At 25.8% G+C, this 18,843-nt stretch overlaps 2 protein-coding genes across 3 annotated transcripts; one reads left to right on the top strand and one right to left on the bottom strand.

Annotated features, from left to right (window-relative positions):
• Positions 1-843: 843 nt before the first annotated feature.
• Positions 844-17,921, top strand: LOC132951781 (furin-like protease 1). 2 transcript variants are annotated; one of them, XM_061023738.1, is made up of 12 exons: positions 844-1,228; positions 1,476-1,756; positions 4,168-4,266; positions 5,567-5,707; positions 6,078-6,206; positions 6,292-6,840; positions 6,905-7,112; positions 7,348-7,465; positions 7,546-7,838; positions 8,072-8,467; positions 9,244-9,408; positions 17,080-17,921. In XM_061023738.1, exons 2-12 carry the CDS (start codon positions 1,601-1,603, stop codon positions 17,463-17,465), a joined length of 2,640 nt encoding a protein of 879 aa, XP_060879721.1. In that variant the 5' UTR covers positions 844-1,228; positions 1,476-1,600; the 3' UTR covers positions 17,466-17,921. The 2 variants fall into 2 exon arrangements, with proteins under 2 accessions (XP_060879721.1, XP_060879722.1); XM_061023739.1 differs by lacking the exon at positions 8,072-8,467 and having other exon boundaries at positions 845-1,228.
• On the bottom strand, positions 4,309-5,371 carry LOC132951785 (uncharacterized). The gene is made up of 2 exons (XM_061023743.1): positions 5,288-5,371; positions 4,309-4,689 (listed from the first exon to the last, which is right to left on the bottom strand). Exons 1-2 carry the CDS (start codon positions 5,345-5,347, stop codon positions 4,327-4,329), a joined length of 423 nt encoding a protein of 140 aa, XP_060879726.1. The 5' UTR covers positions 5,348-5,371; the 3' UTR covers positions 4,309-4,326.
• Positions 17,922-18,843: the final 922 nt, after the last annotated feature.

The raw sequence follows: 18,843 nt of genomic DNA, 5'->3' as shown, positions 1-18,843 counted from the left end.
ACTTATAGGTAATAAGTTATATTTAAATTTAAATAAGCAATAGCTAATAGGTATGTTTTAAGTTTTAATGTTTAGGGAAACAGTAAAAACCTAGTAAAAAAGTGTCAGGAAACAGCATTCAATTGCAAATTATTAAAAACACATTAAATTCCATTACCTATTACCCATTTAAACCCAACGGGGTCAGGTTTTTTGAACTTTTGTTTTTAATGTTTATGTATTATTTCTATAAAATAAACTATAGTACCTAATACTTATCATAAATAAGTACTTAAATATGGTTTACCAGTATTAAAAAAAAGTCATGTGGGGGATACGACACCCAAATCCTCCCTCCTCCATAATTACACCACTGGTCTAGTTAAAACTTTTTACTCCCCCCCCCCCCCTATTGACTATTTAAAGTTCAAGCCATAATAATATCACTTCTGAACGAGGTAACACGTACCTAAATAGAGCATAGACATACCTTCCGACTTCCATGTACCCTTAAAACTTACTATACAGCAGAGCGACTTCCCCCGTTTTTAAAACGAGAGACGCAAGCTATGCTGAGATAAACTCTTCGTAAAAAAATCGATTTTCCAAAAATTGAATGACTACATTTTTGATTTCATTTAAAAAATTATTTTCAAGTGTTATTTTATTATTTTCGAAAAATAACGTGTGTTGATACTTAAATGAATCACTCTGTATGATAAGTAACAACCAAATAAGGTACAATATAAGGTATACAAATACAATGCATTATTATCATGTTATAGTCCGCGGTTACTACATACCCGTCCTTTATCGTCCGTTATCTACAAACGGTAGCTCATCAGTTATCAGCCACTTTCCGTATGAACGTGTTATTTATATCATGCGCACACGCACACACCAATTACCGAATCCCAGTAGTGAGTTGTAGGCAGTAGCGCACTGATAGCGTTTTGGGGCAACGAACAAGCAGGCAGCAAGCTCGCCGAGTCGCTACGATTTCATTCACCTGGCTGGCGGACGAGCGACATACTATTATTATAGTGTCACACTGTCAGTTATCGGCGGCGGGTCTGAACAGTGAATTCCGAAGCTCGCGTCCTCGACTGTTCTGCCGACGACCGGACGACATCGCCGCCGCCAAACGTTTTACGTCGGTCACGCTCGCCGAGTGCTGACGTCCGCTAGCACACCATGCAGTCTGCGCCGTCGGGCCCAACGTCGTCCGAGAGTCGATTGTGACGTACTTGTAAGTCTTTATTATTTCTGTTATTATTTGGTTTTTTTTTGTAAATATTTCACGGTTAACTACTACCCTATCAGCTATGATCGTCACTTTTGTCATGACTTCTATGATCGGTTTGAGAGTATGTTAAGAACCTTCCCAATTCACTATCTTTGAATGGGAGACGTAATAATATAGTGTCATATAATGTCACATAATGTCTTCGGGACAGGTTTAGTGATGAGAATGTATTGTTTTTTTGTTGATTTAGTGCTGAACAGTGTATCATACATAACCGATCAATATGACAAGAATCATCGTCGTTCGTTTTGCCTGTGATACAACTGATGTTGAGAACTGAGTCTTCCCACAATTGGCCGGTGTTGGGCAAGTGTCATGGCTGCCTGCACGGTTTCATTTCTATTGTGGATAGTCGCACTACAATGGATTTCAGCTCAAGACTATTCTTCTCAGTGGGCGGCTCACATCGAAGGTGGATTAGAAATAGCCAAAAGAGTAACAGAAAAACATGGATTCGTTTTGCTAGGGGAGGTAAATAATTTTATTTTATTTAATCAATCAACACCCAACTCCCCCTAGAAAACATTTTACAGAATATGTACATTAAGTACCTATACAACTGTTTTAAACTGAATTAAGAAACTGCTCTGTTGTAATATTAAATATATAAACATTATAAGAATTTGACAACTAGTTAAAAAAAATAGACTTGTTGTAAATTGTAATTTACCTATTACAACATTTAGAATTGAAAAAAAATCTTAAAACTACTTAGTATGAATATTATTAGGCTTGCGATAGTTCTTACTACTTCTTAGTTAGCATAAATAACTAGGTTAAACTATTAATGTAAGAAAAAATAAAAAGTCAAATGAAATTTTGTGGTCAGTAAGTTGTTGTTAGTTGTACGTATGCAAGTATTTTAAATAAAGTATTAATATTGTTTATTTTGTTTCTGTCTATATATTATGTGCATTTGTAGTCCTTTGGGTATACCTACAATGGTTGGGTACAACAGTTTAATTAACCAGTATTAAAATAAAACTTATATTTTAGATTACATTATGATGAAATCTGTTTTAAAATATAATAATATAGTTCCATTGAATACATTGTGGATGAATTTGTGTATTTAATTTGTTTACCATCTATTGCTTAAACATAATTTACTCTACTTGGTATAAATGTCCCTTACTTATTCTAACATGTATGAAATGTAGTTTTGAATTAATATTGTAATATAAGTATTATCATTATTTAATTGATAGCAAGATCATCAAATAAACCCAATCCAAATCTATTGTCCACCTTTACTCTTTAGACTATGACGGTATGACCTATATATAATCAATAGCCTTTAATTCATTTTTAGAACTTGACCAACTTAACTATTTACATGTAGTTGCTTGCCACTTATTAAATGCAGGTGTTATTAAGCACTTATACATTTTTCATGTTATGTAAATTGGGTGGCTAAAATGTATTCATAAAATAATTGACTAATTTATGAACATACTATTCAATACTATACCGGGTGATTTACCAAGCATGCTCACCAACTTTTTTTGCTTTAGTAACAAATTTATTAAAATACTAATTTTTGGAATTTTTTAATTTTATATTATATTTTTAATATACTTAAAACCATATTTTCAAATTCTCATGAAACTTTTGATACCCCATTTTTTGGGGGTTACTGTGAATTATTTAATAGATATTCTTTTTTGAAAAAGTAGTTTCTTTGTTATTAAAATGTTAATATTAAGGATAATAGTCCTTAAAATGATTTTAGAAAAAAAATATAGATTGATATTGTATTTATTGTACTTGGGCCATTTTTACAAATTATAAATGTTGATAGGTTAATATTAACTACTAAAATTTAAAATCTCCATAGTCTCACCATTACCATGGACCTAGTATCCTTAGTTTACAAAGATAAATAACTCAAAAACTATTAGTTCTAATTTTAATATGGTACGTCCACTAAATAATTTACAGTAGAAAAATTATTATTTGAAAAATATAAGTTACTACCTCCACAGGATACTTCTTAAATAGTACAAGAAATCTCAAGAATTTGAAAATATTGTCTTCAATTAACTATATTCAAAAATCAGATTTTGAACAACTGCATCTTTGGAGAAAAAAATGTGTTGAGCATGCTTCGTTTTGCAATATAATAACTCTTATGTATATACAGAATATTTTGTATTATTATTACTTTACCAATTGTATTGAAATTTGAAGTTGTGAAACTTTCATTCCAAATGATATGAAATATATAATATGGTATATATTTAATAAAATATATATCAACATTTTAACAAGTTTATAATATAAATTTAAATATAATACCAATATTTCTACTAAAATAAAATATATTTAATATTAAACCACCACTTCAAAAAAACATAAAACTGAACACCGGTTACAAAATCAATATCTACCAACTGTTTATGAAACCTATCCAGTCTTATGGAATTCAATTATAGGATTATTTTAATAATTGTAATCAAAAATTCTAAGAACGATATTAAAAGTTCTATTATATAAAACATTACGAATAGTGACAATAATAGTAATCTTAAAATTACAACTGTTAAAGTTAAACACACATAGGTAATTACTTATAATACCACGCAAATGCTCTTGCTCTTGCTCTGCTCAACTCCATTAATTTCAACTGTCTCATCTCAAAAAATATACTTATCATTGATGTAGAAATGTAGAAATCTTAAATATATTTCTTCTCTATCCAAGTAAAAAAATATAGACCATCTATTGTGTGGAGTGGATTAATGAGTCTCCTCTTTCTCCTCTCATGCTCTTTTTCAAGTGTAGTTATAAAATATTTTATCACTTATTTTTATTGTACCTATAATATTTGTACAGATTGTTTAATATAAAAAAACTATATATACATAAAAAAATTATTTCAGATTTTTCCAGACTATTATCATCTAGAACACAATCATGTATCGAAGCGATCAGTTAACCCAGGGCTTGAACATCATAAAAAACTAACATCAGAACAAAATGTAAGTACATAAATTTATTATTTAGATGCTATTTATATTTTTACTAAAATATGATGAATATCATTTATTTTTATTTTGAGATCTATATAAAATAGTTCTTAATTTTGTTTTTAATGGTTTCTTTGGCTCTATAGTAGGTTTATGAGGTAGCAATATTTTGTTTTTTCGTAGAAATGTCGGTGTTACAGTTGGCTGTTCTTCATTTGTTGATCTATTTTCCATTTTGAACACATTTATTGGAATGGTATTTGTAATATTTGTTGGAATTGGATTGGTGTTCACATTATTGTTTTGATTATTTAAAATACTATTTTGCTGATATAAATAATTATAATAATTTAAGTATTGTTCATATACTTGATTATAATATGATTGCTCTGCGCCGATATTGGTGGATTTCCACTGATCAGTATCAATAGCAAACTATAAAATATATGTATAAGTTCATTTATTTCACATCAAAATTTTAAAATATTACACATTTTTTTTTAATTTTTAAATTGTTTTTATATGTAATAAAAATTAATTAAACTTTGATAACTAGACAGATATCTGTTTGAGCTTTCAATGCAAACTGTTTGTTTACAAATTCAAATTTTAGACTTTTTTAATAATTTTTTTGGTGGTTCAATATGAAAAAAAGTAAACTTATCATCAAACAAGCCTTAGGCAAATTAATAAATATAGCTGAATTAGTAGAGTACATTTTTAAATCTGTACTAATAAAACATAATAATTTTAGGTCAATAAATTATTTTATATATTAAATATACTAATATACTAAAATATTAACTATATTATCCTAATTTGTATTTAATTTGATTAGACATGTAGAATATATTTAAACGTATCTAATATTTAAGAAATAATTTATAATAGGTAGATAATTATTAGATCTCTCATAAATATTTACATACTTATACATTATTCTGTAAATTATATTTTAACACAAAAAAAAGTATTTAAATGAATATGCTACCAATAGTATTATATCAACAACAATGTTACTAATTTACTATACCTGGTTAAATGACAGTACTGCTACAACACAATTTAAAAACAAAAGTGGTATTGAATTCATGTTGACTGTTGAGTGTTACTATTTGTGGTCTTGCCCATAAATGAAAAAATGTATGTGCTTTTATACATATATATACATATTCATTGTATTATAACTTCTTTTAAAATAAACAACATATTTATCTCTTTTTCATTCTCTAAACAAACGTTTAAAGAAAAATGCCAAATCATTAAATATGTCACGTAGAAAATAATCAATTGTTTATTATTATTTTTTCAGGTGAAGTGGGCAAAACAACAAACAATTTTAAGTCGATCAAAAAGAGACTACTTATCTTATGTTCGAGATAGCAGGAGTTCAAAAAGATTTGCAATTAAAGGGGGATTAAATGATCCAAAATGGCCAAAAATGTGGTATTTGGTAAGTAGTTTATAGTAGAATATTTTTTTTAGTTTATATTTCGAAACGTTTTATTTATTATTTATGATAACCCCATAACATACTATTCAATAATTTGAATACTTTATAATCTATATAAACCAAAGCATTGGGTATTAATAGTATTATGATATACAAACATTTTATACATTGTTATTTGTATTTATATTTTACCTTGCCTAATGCAAAATTGTATGTAATGACCTTGTAGTATACATGAATGGTATTCATTTCCTGTATCTACTTTTTCAATGTTAATTATAAGTTATAACTTAAATTAATAATCTTATCAGTTTTGATACATTTATATCATTATAATATGAATAACCTTCTAAAATTTAATATTATTTAGAACCGTGGTAAGGATATGGATATGAATGTTCAAGGTGCTTGGGAAGAAGGGATTACAGGAAAAGGATCTGTTGTTACAATATTAGATGATGGCTTAGAAAAAGACCATCCAGATTTAATAAAAAATTATGTAAGTGTTTAAAATGACAGTTCCTGGTTAATTTGATATTATTAACTATAATTAAATATCCCATTGTTAAATGTATGATTGGTAGGATCCCTCAGCTAGTTATGATATGAACAATAGAGACGAAGACCCAATGCCTAGATATGATCAAATGGATACAAACCGCCATGGTACTAGATGTGCAGGAGAAGTGGCAGCAACTGCCAACAATTCTCTGTGTTCAGTTGGTGTTGCATTTGGTGCGAGTATAGGTGGGGTTCGAATGTTAGATGGGGATGTGACAGATGCAGTTGAAGCTCGATCTCTAAGTTTAAATCCTCAGCATATTCATATCTATAGTGCATCATGGGGTCCAGACGATGATGGTAAAACTGTAGATGGACCAGGTGAATTAGCCACTCGAGCCTTTCTTGAGGGTATATCAAAAGGCCGTGGTGGTAAAGGATCAATATTTATATGGGCATCTGGTAATGGTGGCCGTGAACATGATAATTGTAACTGTGATGGATATACAAATGCTATTTGGACATTAAGTATCAGTAGTGCGACACAAAATGGTCATGTCCCTTGGTATTCTGAAGCTTGTAGTTCAACTTTAGCAACAACGTATAGTAGTGGAAGTAATTATGAAAGCCAGGTAATAAAAAAAATCATTATAATGCAACTTAAAATTATTTATTGAATATTTTTTTTAATTATAGATCATTACAACAGATCTTCATCATGAATGTACTAGTAATCATACTGGTACATCTGCATCCGCCCCACTAGCAGCTGGGATAGTAGCTTTAACATTAGAAGCTAATAATAAACTAACTTGGAGAGATATGCAGCACATTGTAGTGTTAACAGCTAGGCCAACTCATTTATTAGCTTCTGATTGGATTATAAATGGTGTTGGACGAAAAGGTATTTTTACATAACGTAATTAAATCATTAACTGTTACTTGGTTATAAACATTTTTAATAATATTTTTAAAAAAACTAGACATTTTATAATAAGTGATTATTATAAAATAATAGGGAAAAATAATTAAAAATGTCTAGATTCAAGCAGATTAGTAACAAATAAATAAAGGCTATAAATTGCTAAAATTGATTAATCTTACTTTCATATTTTTATTTTATTATTTATTTATTTTAGTGAGTCATTCTTTTGGCTATGGTTTAATGGATGCTACTACGATGGTAAGATTAGCTCGTAAATGGAAAACTGTTCCAGCTCAACATATTTGCAATGTTACTGCTCAAGTTTTTGAAAAGTATGCCCGATAAATACATTTTTATTTTTGCTTAGTAAATTATTTACTTAAAATTGTTAAATGTTTAAATTATATTACAGACCAGTACCGGCACGTAGCACAGTCACAATACAACTTTTAGTAAAAGAATGCAATAGTGTAAATTTTTTAGAACATGTTCAAGCTAAAATATCATTAACAGCTAGTCGGCGGGGTGATATCAAAATTGATTTAACTTCTCCAAGTGGTACAAGATCAACACTACTTGCTCCAAGAACTCATGATAATTCACATGCTGGATTTCATGTGTGGCCATTTATGACTGTACATATGTGGGGAGAACGTCCTTTTGGTACTTGGCAATTGACTATTCATAATGAAGGAAAACTATTAGGTAAAAATCAAATTTATTAATTAAATTCTCTGTATTATTGCAACTTTTTTTAAAAAACAAAATGTCCAGTATTGTGGATGAGGTTAACTAGATATTTATAATCATAATAATCATAAATAATAATACATTTAAAATATGTACATATTACTACACAATGTTTTTAAATGTATCATTTACCAAAGTTGTATAATTAACTAACAATCTATTGCCACTTATAAATTGATGTGCTCTAGGTCGATCTTCTTTACACGAGTGGTGTTTGATATTGTACGGTACTAAATATTCCCCAAGGACATTATCTCCTACTATCTATCCAGTGGAACAGCCACCCAAACCAATTCCCCGAAGGAATTCAAAAAATACAAAAAAAAAATCAAAAAAAAGTAAATCGCAAAAACAGTCTACCACTCCAGTTAGTACCCTCATAAAACAAAGTGTTTCCAGCTATAAACCAAATGTTCATATTGTTCTTTTTCCTATTAAAAATTCATCCAAATTATCTCCCACACTAACAGACAACATCCAAACATATCCTAGCAGCCATAGACTCTACAGTTTACAAAATGTGGATGGCAGGCAGACAAAAAAAAATTTGTCGCCTGAAAGAAACATATCACCTACAACTACAGGCAAGAATGTCAGCATGGAAATCACCATTTTCTTTGCATGCCATGCTATAATTATATTTGAATAAAAAAAAATAGGTATCATTTATTATTTTGCTTATTTTGGTAAAATAAATTCCTTTATATTTTTAGCACATCATAGGGTATAGTTGTATTTGTGTAGTCATATAATATTATTAATTTATTAGTTTGGTTGTGTTGAATAATTTTAGTTTATAATAAAAAGTATATTTTTATTGCACATTTTTTCTTACGTTGAAAAATACATTTGCTAACATATTTATAATTATTTTTTAAATATTTCATAAATTATATAAAAGTTCTTCTTATACATATAATAAGAATAGTTGTATTTATTATTAAAAAATTATTTCAAATTGATGCTTTTCACTTAATAATATTATAGTTAATCTGTAAAGTATTTAGATTTTTGTTTAAAGTTAAGGCCTATTTAGCCTCCGATCATAATTTAAATTTCATTAATTTGATTACTTTCATTTGATTACTATTTGATTATTTCCTTTTTATTTTAAATCACAATTTATTTTTTGAGTATGTCATTACTTATGCTACGATGTCTATTTTTTCATATTATTATTTATACATTTAATAGTCGTAGAATATAATATTAAAGTTTTCCAATTTTTAGTTTGCCACTTATGTTGCAAAATGTATAGTTCATATTTGTTATTTTGATAATTATAGTTGTTTGATTTTTATTTAACTAACACTTTTATAGACCGTGCTTAATAAATCCACTTATACATTTTTGGTTTTAGCTACCATGACTGATTGGGAAATGGTTTTTTATGGAACAATATTACCTCCAGAACAAACGCATATACTTCCTACAATAAGTATAAGTCAAAACCTGACATCAGAAGATGAACCAGAACAAAATTTCAAATCTGGAGAATGTCGCGTGACCACTGCTAAATGTTTAGGTTTGTTATTAATTTTATGTGCAATAATCCCTTATTTCTAACAGGGTAAATAAATTAAGATTTAATTAAGTCTTCCCATAAAAGTGCCATATAAATTGCTTCAGGCTTTAATTTTTTGTGAGACCCATAGATAATTATAAAAATTATAATCACGTTTTTGGTTTTATGAATCGAGAAACGGTACTTTAGGACTTAGGTAATCTCACTCCACTGGCAAATATAGACCAATTGGCCACTGTCGGAAATCTTGAATTTGTTATCGTACTCTGATCTGTCGAGTACCTATTTATTTTGAAATATTACATTGATAAATTAATGTCTCCTTTATAAATAAATTTATACCTACCTTTAATTGTATACGTTTTCTAAATGTATTCATCATTTAAAAAAATAGTAATTTATTTATTATAAATTAATAAATTATAATTTACAATATGTTAATATTGATATTTTTTTTTATTATTTTGAGTTAAAATATACAATCTATATCAGTAGACATAATAAGTATATATGATATAACAGTATAAGACAGATAACATGAGTATACGAAATATAGAGTAAAAAGCCATCTAATGATGACACTTTATTAATATTGATATAACACAATAATATGTTATTCTGTGTTACTGTGTATTACAAATAAACAAAGACTAAAATTGTGAACATAAACTAGGTGTTAATAAATAAATATACAATATAATATCTATACCCACCATTTATTGTATTGTAATGAAGAAATAACAAATATAAATTCAAGTTAATACCAAATAGTTCTTAGTACGAAAACTGAATCCAAATTTCCACCGGCAGCTAGAGTACAATAACCAAAAAGTATCCAAGATATAAATACCTTTTCTTAAAGAAAACATTTTATAAAATTTATATTTAAATTTACTATAAATCTTATTTTTTAATGTAATGAAGTTCAATATAACTACAATTAAAAAGTTCTTATTATGTTCTTATACAAAAAGTGTATTGCAATGGTAAATTTAAAATTACTTTAATATTGTTGTAATTATAAATATAATACATACAATTATTTATCTATGGGTCTTGAATTTTATATTATGAAGCCTTTTCAGTTTAAATTAATTTTTTTCTGGTACTTGTTTGTTATGACCCCTGTGATAATGAGTTAGACTTCATATTTCAGCATGATATTAACATCAGTTAAATTAGACACTAGGTTTCTTGAGTAATTGGTCTATTATTATTATGAAAGGGGCCCCCGGTTAACCTGTATGAATGTAATTGCATAATGGCTAAGTTTCACTCATAAATACAGTGGTTAATATATAATATGTACCAGTTGATCTGACTAATATTGTGGGATTATTGAATCAATACAATAAACTAGTATCTATTTTGTTAAAACAAATATATTTGAGTTGTTCATAATACATTGTAATTAATATAGGTTGAAGAATACAGATTATTTTAGTTTCTTCAAAACATAGGTGTGCGCATGGGTGTAATAGAGTATGCTTTTGCTGCACCTGACTAATCTGGCTTTACTTTTAAATGGGTAGATTGTGTTAGACTAGTTAAACCTTGTAGAATTTTCATATTGACGTGAAAAATTAAATTAAAACAATATCAAATTATTAACAACCAATATGTTCCCAATATTTAGTACCAATAAATATTAATTTAATTTATAATCATACATGTTTGACAATTAAAAATAATATTTAGCTTACATCTTTACAGTAGTTACAAAATATCACTTGCTTCAAAAATATGTCTAAGACTATCTTATAATCTATTGTATGATTACAGTCAAGTATGAATTATTCATTATTAGTATTAATTGATGTGTTATAAAATTATCTCTTTTTTAAATTGTTATATTACACCTATGAAGTTTTCTATGAGATTTTGCCGTATTGCTGACACAAATATTTTCTGCATCTAACCTAGAACACGGCACGCACCTATGCTTTATAATATTTACTGTGTATTATAAACAATTTTCAACAACTATATTTCCCATGAAGCCAAATTGTATTTTAGTTAGAAATATGTTGAGTAATTCAGTAATGTTATTTTAAAATAACTTGATTAAATAGAAAACTACGAATTGAGGAGTTTAAAAGTACATACTGCCAATGTTTATCTTTACATGATGTCTTTTACAGAAATTTAATTATATATATAAACTATAAACACATCACATAAAGTTAATTGTTTTAACTGTACAATTTAAATATTATATCTACTATATACTAATTAAAAATTGTAAATAACAATGTTATTTCTTTTTATAATAGTAAGTTAATCAATAATCATAATGATTTTTTTATTTTGGTATAGTAATATAGTTCAGTAATCATTATAGATATTTCTCGAGCCTCAATCTAAGCATCAAAAATATTAAAATAATAATAGTAAAAATGTGAACAAAATATATTAATTGTTAACAAAATAAAAATCAATACATAGCTGGAATTTTTAGGATGATTTTAGGAAATCATATTTTATTTCATTTTTATTTTAATATTTTGGACTTTATTATAAGTTTAAAATTTGTAAATTTAGTTTGCATTCAAATTTACCGAAAAATATTTTAAACCAATAAATATTATTATTATCTTTCATTCAAAGATCCATAATATTTATAACATTTAGTTCAATAATAATTTGAAAAAATAACATCATTTTTAAATTTATTTGTAATTTGCATCAAGTTATTTTTATATGTTAAATAATGCTGAGCATATTAATATAAAAACATAATACTTAATAGTATGAGATATTAAGTTTCCAAATTGTATATTATGGGCTATTAATATTGTATGCGGTCTTCCAGTAAAAAAAAAAAATAATAAGAATTCTTTAAAAACTAATAGTTTCATTCCATTTAAGAAATTAAGTTGTTTTGAGTTGTTTGATATCCATTTTGTTTGCAACGTAAAATTCTCATTTCTTTGTCCTTCTCCTTACGTATGTACAAATTCATCTTACTTCCACACTTATTCAAGATCGCCTGCAGAAATATTAACTGAGGGGGGGGGGCAGAGTCAATAATCTCCAATAATACAGTCTATACTATTTTTTTTTCTACAATAAATAAGACAATTCATATTAACTAAAATAGTGCCGGCTGGCACCCTACTGCGAATGCCTGTGCACTTATTACTTTGGGAATTTTCATAGTTTGGCCAAAACATTTCTTATTCAATTTTAGGTGTTTGATTCATCACTTCTTATGATTAAATAAAAATATTTCGCCACTATATTGATCTTATCCATACTTTTACAAAATGCCGAAGCATTGTTATCGAAAGTCATAAATATAAAGTGTTAACTAACGAAAAAAGACTAACTGGTATCTATCTAAGATAATCATAAGCCCGTGTAAAAACCGGCCAGCTGCAGATAGACCACATCCTACAGCAAATGACAACGGCCGGTAGAACGCGTTTGCCATTAGACCATATACTATATGACAGCCTATAATATAGTGTACACTGTATTTTCTTCACTAGATCATAAAAATGTTTTTAATAGATATATTCATATTGAACATTAAATATTTTAATTACATTTTAATCATACATACAATTTTTAAAATAAGAACAATTAAGTGAACAAAATAAATAATAATATATATTATGTACTTATAAATCCTACTACATTCTGTACTATTATACATTAAAGGGCGCTTTGTACTTAATAATTGAATTACAATTTCAACTATTTACTAAAAATGTTTTCTTTAATTTCTCCTAATAAAAAAATATATACTGCCAACAATCAACAAAAACCATTTGTATTTAAAACTAAAAAATTATAATTAATGTATTCAAAAGTTCTATCCTAATATTTTGAGATTTAAATTAGTTATATTTCTAATATATTGGTTTGTTTACCTACCTTGTGTTATTGATCTGTGATACAATTACAGAAACCTTGAATACTAGTTTGTACTCCATGTACACAATTTTATGAAAAACTTGAGGAACAGTTAGCACCTTCTTCCGACCTTCTCCCAAATTATGTCTTTCTAGTTATTTTTCTCTATAATTTATAATAAAATCTTAAAATATTATTTTCCAACTATAACTTTTTAGCATATTGCTTCTAATTTAACAAGGGCCATATTAAATTGCAACTCCAATTCATCTGTACATGAATGTTAATTAACAAAATAATGATGGTGCTCTTTTTATTGAATATTTTATTAATTATATAATCAACTAGATAAACGGATTATATTATATAATAATAATATTCATAAGTCATTATATTTATTTATTTATATGTTAATATGGGACAACCCCAAATACATATTTTAAGTTCCAATACATTTATAGTGTTACATAGAAATATAGAATACATTTAACATTAATGAAAATGATACAATGATAAAAATTGTAGAAATCTCCTTGGTCCTTTAATTTAATTTTTTTTAGTTTATTTTTATAATATTAGATTTATCAAATAATACTTTCAATTATATTTTATGCAACAAAAAAACTATCTTCAATGAACAAAATTGCAATACAATGTTGTTTTATGAATAAAAAATGTTTTTATATAATATTATCCAAAACAATTATGTCTTTAAACAATAAAAATAAATTTTAAACATATTATATTATTATAAATAATTTAATATTTATTCCCATTAAACTGTTGGTAAATTTATTTGAACTCAAAATCCATAATAATATTCTTATTAATCATAGATTGACTACTTTTTTACTAACCTTTATGTATAAATATAATTTAGTTAAAATATATATTAATTGTAGATAGTGATCTTTTATAATTAAATTAATATCATTTAATATTTAGTAACAATGTAGGTTCTTAAAATAATCAAGCTAAATAATATTTGTACAATTGTCATAATATAATAAAGTATTAAATAATACAGCATACATTTTTACGACATGTGATAATATGACTATGAGTAAATTGTTCTACACAAATTAATTAAAAAGTAAATATATATTGTGTAATTTATACATACATTTAAGAATTGGTGTGATATATTTTTAAGTTTATATAATATAGTAATATCATTAAAAATTTGTTTAAATTTTAAAGTTACATTTTTTATCTTTGAAATATATTTACTTTCTGTAAAAGTATCATGAAATTGTAATGTATATAAACATTTAATAAATTTAAATAGCTACATTTATAAACTTATGATTTCATTTATATTGTTTATAAATTATAGTGTAGCCTATTGATCAATTGCTACTAAAACAAATATAGAAAAAAAAATTGACTGTGTTTAGTTAATATTATATTTTCAATCCTACTACTATATAATATTATTATACCACAGTCCACAATAGTGAAATAGCATAATATAACTGTATATAACTAGTAATCAACTTCATTCAAATAATTATTATATTTCTGTAGAATATTAATTTAATCTACCATCTAAATATTTCCATTAATAAACAATAATTCAGATTTAACAGACATCTTCTTAAAAAAAATCATAAACCAATTTTTTTTAAAACATAGGTAATTATAGTTATTTATTGGGTTGTTTTATTTTAGAATAATAAATTTAATAATTTTAAGCTATAGTTTAGCCATTGATTAAATAGGCACTATATACATTGTAAATTTAATCAATGGCTTAGTGTTATTTTTTGTTTTCTGATAACAGTTCTAGTGATTTATTCTATTAGGTCTCAATGGTATACTATTAATATTTAATTTTGTTATTACTATGCTATAATAGATAATAACAAAACATTCATTTCTATATTTAGTAATTATAATTTTTATTTTTCTATTTTAAAGTTTGATTTGTATAATTTTTATTCTTCCTATCTCTCAATAATTGGCAGTATAATTTATTGATTTCAGTATAATCATATTAGTTATAAATTATAATAAACCGTTCTATGTGAAATAATGAATTAAGTTTTAAAATTAAGTGATAGTAATTGGTTTTGGTGTGTTAATATGTCATGTTTTAATTGTATTTGAATACATTTCTAAGTTATAAATAATTTTGAATAGCTACTTAATTTTTTGTCTAAATCAATTAAATAGATATTTTGCCAAATCAGTATTATAAAATATTAATTATTAGTCCTATGTAAATATTGTATTATCTATATTTTACTTTCATCAATACCAAAGTATGTTACGCTCAAAAAACTGTTTATCTTGTAAATAAAATTATTACTGTACTTAAATATCATTTTGTGTTTTAAAAAAAATAGTATTTTGATTTGTGTTGTATTTTCCAAATAAATTTAATCGACTAATCTTGATGTTTTTCCATTAAATACCTGAACAGTTATACAGATAAAAGAAAAGGTAAAATAAACTATCTTTATTTAATAATGTATATGCCATATACAAATTATTTAAACCCACATTTTTTTAAAAATAAATAATTTTAACTTGAAAAAAAATTACAATTATTGAAATTTTTAGAAACAAATAAATTTGTAGTTTTTATGTATCAACCAATTTATATGAAAATTACTTGTGCAATTAGTAATTTAATTTAATATATAATACTGCTCTTCCTTATAATACTAATTATGCAAATATGCAAATAAATACTAACAATAATTCATGAATAAGAAAATATTAAAAATAGTACAAGTAACTATTTTAAATTTGAGCAAGGTTTTTTTTTCTCATTTGTTGAGATCTAACTTTTTTATTTTTTTATAAATTGTCAATAATAACATATTTTTTATTGGAAATTCAAAAGGTTCAAAAATATCTTCATCTTTAATATCTCAGTTTGTAGTTTTATTTATCGTTTTTGCATCTGAACATTTTGAAGAAGCTGCTGGGTATTTGAATTGAGATTAGCTTTGAGGTTTTTAAATGGAGTAAATAAATTACCATTTTTTTGCTTAAAATTATGAAAATAAATTACATTTATTAAACCCTTATATTCAACAACAATAATATATATTAGTTTTAATAATGCTAATGATATTATATATTCAAATATATTATATTTATGTAAGCTAGCCTTGAAATGATTAACAGCAATGTTGGACGATACTAATTTTAAAGTGAAGAATTATAGCTTATTTTTTTAATGACTTAACTTTACTAGTTACTTTTAAGATAGGTAGTTACTAGTTAAACAACATTTTAGACAAAATGTTTAATTTATTACTTATGTATAAATAATTGTTTTACATGTAAAACAATTTAATAAAGCAACACTGAAGACTAAACTACTCGTTTGTCTGTTTTTTTGATATCTTAGTATCATTTTTTTTGTAATTATTATTTTATTTAAAAAAAGTTGTTGTTTTATTATGTAATATGTGTGAAAATATTTCTTTTCAATATAAATTAGTGTTTTATCATACAAGATATTAGGGTTTAATTTAAAAATATATGGTATTAATATATCATTATATATTTATCTATTCTGTTGTTTAATATAAATGTTAAAACCTTGATAAATTTCAACTCTCAGAATCTAAAATCAAATGTGCTATTTTGCAATTAATACAATTATGAAACTTCGCATATTGGAATGCAAAATGGGCTGTACTATTCTAACATCAACCAAACGCTTGCGGTGAGTGTACCACACAGCTTTGCTTTTAATTTGTAGCACTAAATAAATTGAGCTTGTCATACTTATAGCTTTATTAAAATATATTATTTGCATACCTATTAGAAAACATTTATTTTCATTTATTGCAGAATGTGCGTTTGGATACAACATATACAATGGAGAGTGTATTGTCGATTGTCCAGTCAAAACATATGAGGATAATGACGGTGTATGTTCTGATTGTCACTATACATGTTATACATGTAACGGACCAAATGATTATCAGTGCACAAAGTGTTGGGGAGATGCAGATCTGACCCATGCGTTGGGACAAACCTACTGTTACTCAAAGAATATTAAGCATTTACTGGATGATAAGACATGGCATATAATAGCAACAGTACTACTAATCATCAATATATTTGTATTACTTATATTTTGTAAAGGAGGCTTTTGGACAAAATATAAGCCAGGATTAGAGCCAGGATATGGAGATTACAGACTAGCGAATCAAATTGAAGGTGATGATTGTTGAAGACATTTTTAGACCCATTATTTTTAACTTTATTTAGTGTTCAAATTTTTGATACTGCTGTTAAAAAATTTAATTTTAAGAATAGACGTCCTTATTAAGCAGTTAATAATTCATATATTTATTTTGTTAACTATTAAAATTATAGTAAATTATATATTTTATCTTAAAACTTATAGATGTTATTTTGTTTATTATTTTTATACAAATTAATTTATAGTTTCAAAGAAAATCATTTATTAAATACTCCGAGCCATATATTATTTATCATCAAAATATAATAATAGGTTTGGTACAATTTTACTGATTGTATGTTACAATTCAGTTTTAATACAAAATTATTTGTCTTTCATATTTTAAACTAATACAATCAATTCATTTGATGTTTGTAAAAATGCAAAATAAGAATTGTATATGAAGGTTGTTTGTTTAATAAAAAAAAAACCATACATATTTACACACACTAATGTTGTTACTAAATCTATGAGAATATAGTTACATATTTATGTTTGTTTTCTTATATATTGTATACGCCTACGCTCATCCTTATTTCAGATACTACAAAGAAAAATAGTACATAATATTAATTATGAAATATTCCTGTTTGTCCTGTTTCCACTTTATGATGCAATACAGATGTTTTTAAAATGTATGAAATTTTAAGTAAGAAAATAAAGCATAAATGTGATTATTTTATATAAGGTTAGGTAACTTAATAAACTATCAACCTCTTAATTTCAAAAAATATTTCATAGCACTAGTTATTTTTTTCATGCAATTTATAAACCCATTTTTGAGCCCTTTCATTGGTTATGATTTTTTCAATTTCAAATGCAGACTTCTGACAGATTTTGATATGGATTTATAGTTACATCTTAGATCTGATTTGATTTTAAACTTTATGCACCTAGTCTTATAGTGATTTAATTCTAAGACATAATACGAATAATTTCTAAACCGATAAAATTTGTTCCACTTTCCACGTGTTGGTATTCTATGCGATTACTCATCATATTGAGAGCCGAGAACCGAGAGGTGTCTGTACAACATGAGCATGTATCTCAGATATTTTCATTAGTCATGTATTCTAATTCTATAATAATTTAGCCTATAGGTACCTATATTATAATATTGACCAACTTGAACATTCGTATTATTTTTGTTTAATGTTTATGGTTACGTGATTCGTGTATAAAAGATTAATATAATATACTTGAATCTTACAAAACGTGCGTTTTTAAAAGGTCATACCAGCTATTGGAGTAAACTTTGTTTTCAGTTCCAAATTCCAATACAGTATACACTACACATCGCATAGCTAATATACCGCGTTTACTAATAAATAGACGGAATTGTACGTGTCAAGCACGCGCCTAACAAA

Source organism: Metopolophium dirhodum, chromosome 9 (genome assembly GCF_019925205.1).
Source record: "Metopolophium dirhodum isolate CAU chromosome 9, ASM1992520v1, whole genome shotgun sequence".
NCBI classification, from domain to species: domain Eukaryota; kingdom Metazoa; phylum Arthropoda; class Insecta; order Hemiptera; family Aphididae; genus Metopolophium; species Metopolophium dirhodum.
The sequence above is the reverse complement of the archived record's forward strand: the minus strand, read 5'-3'. Positions and strand labels throughout refer to the sequence as shown.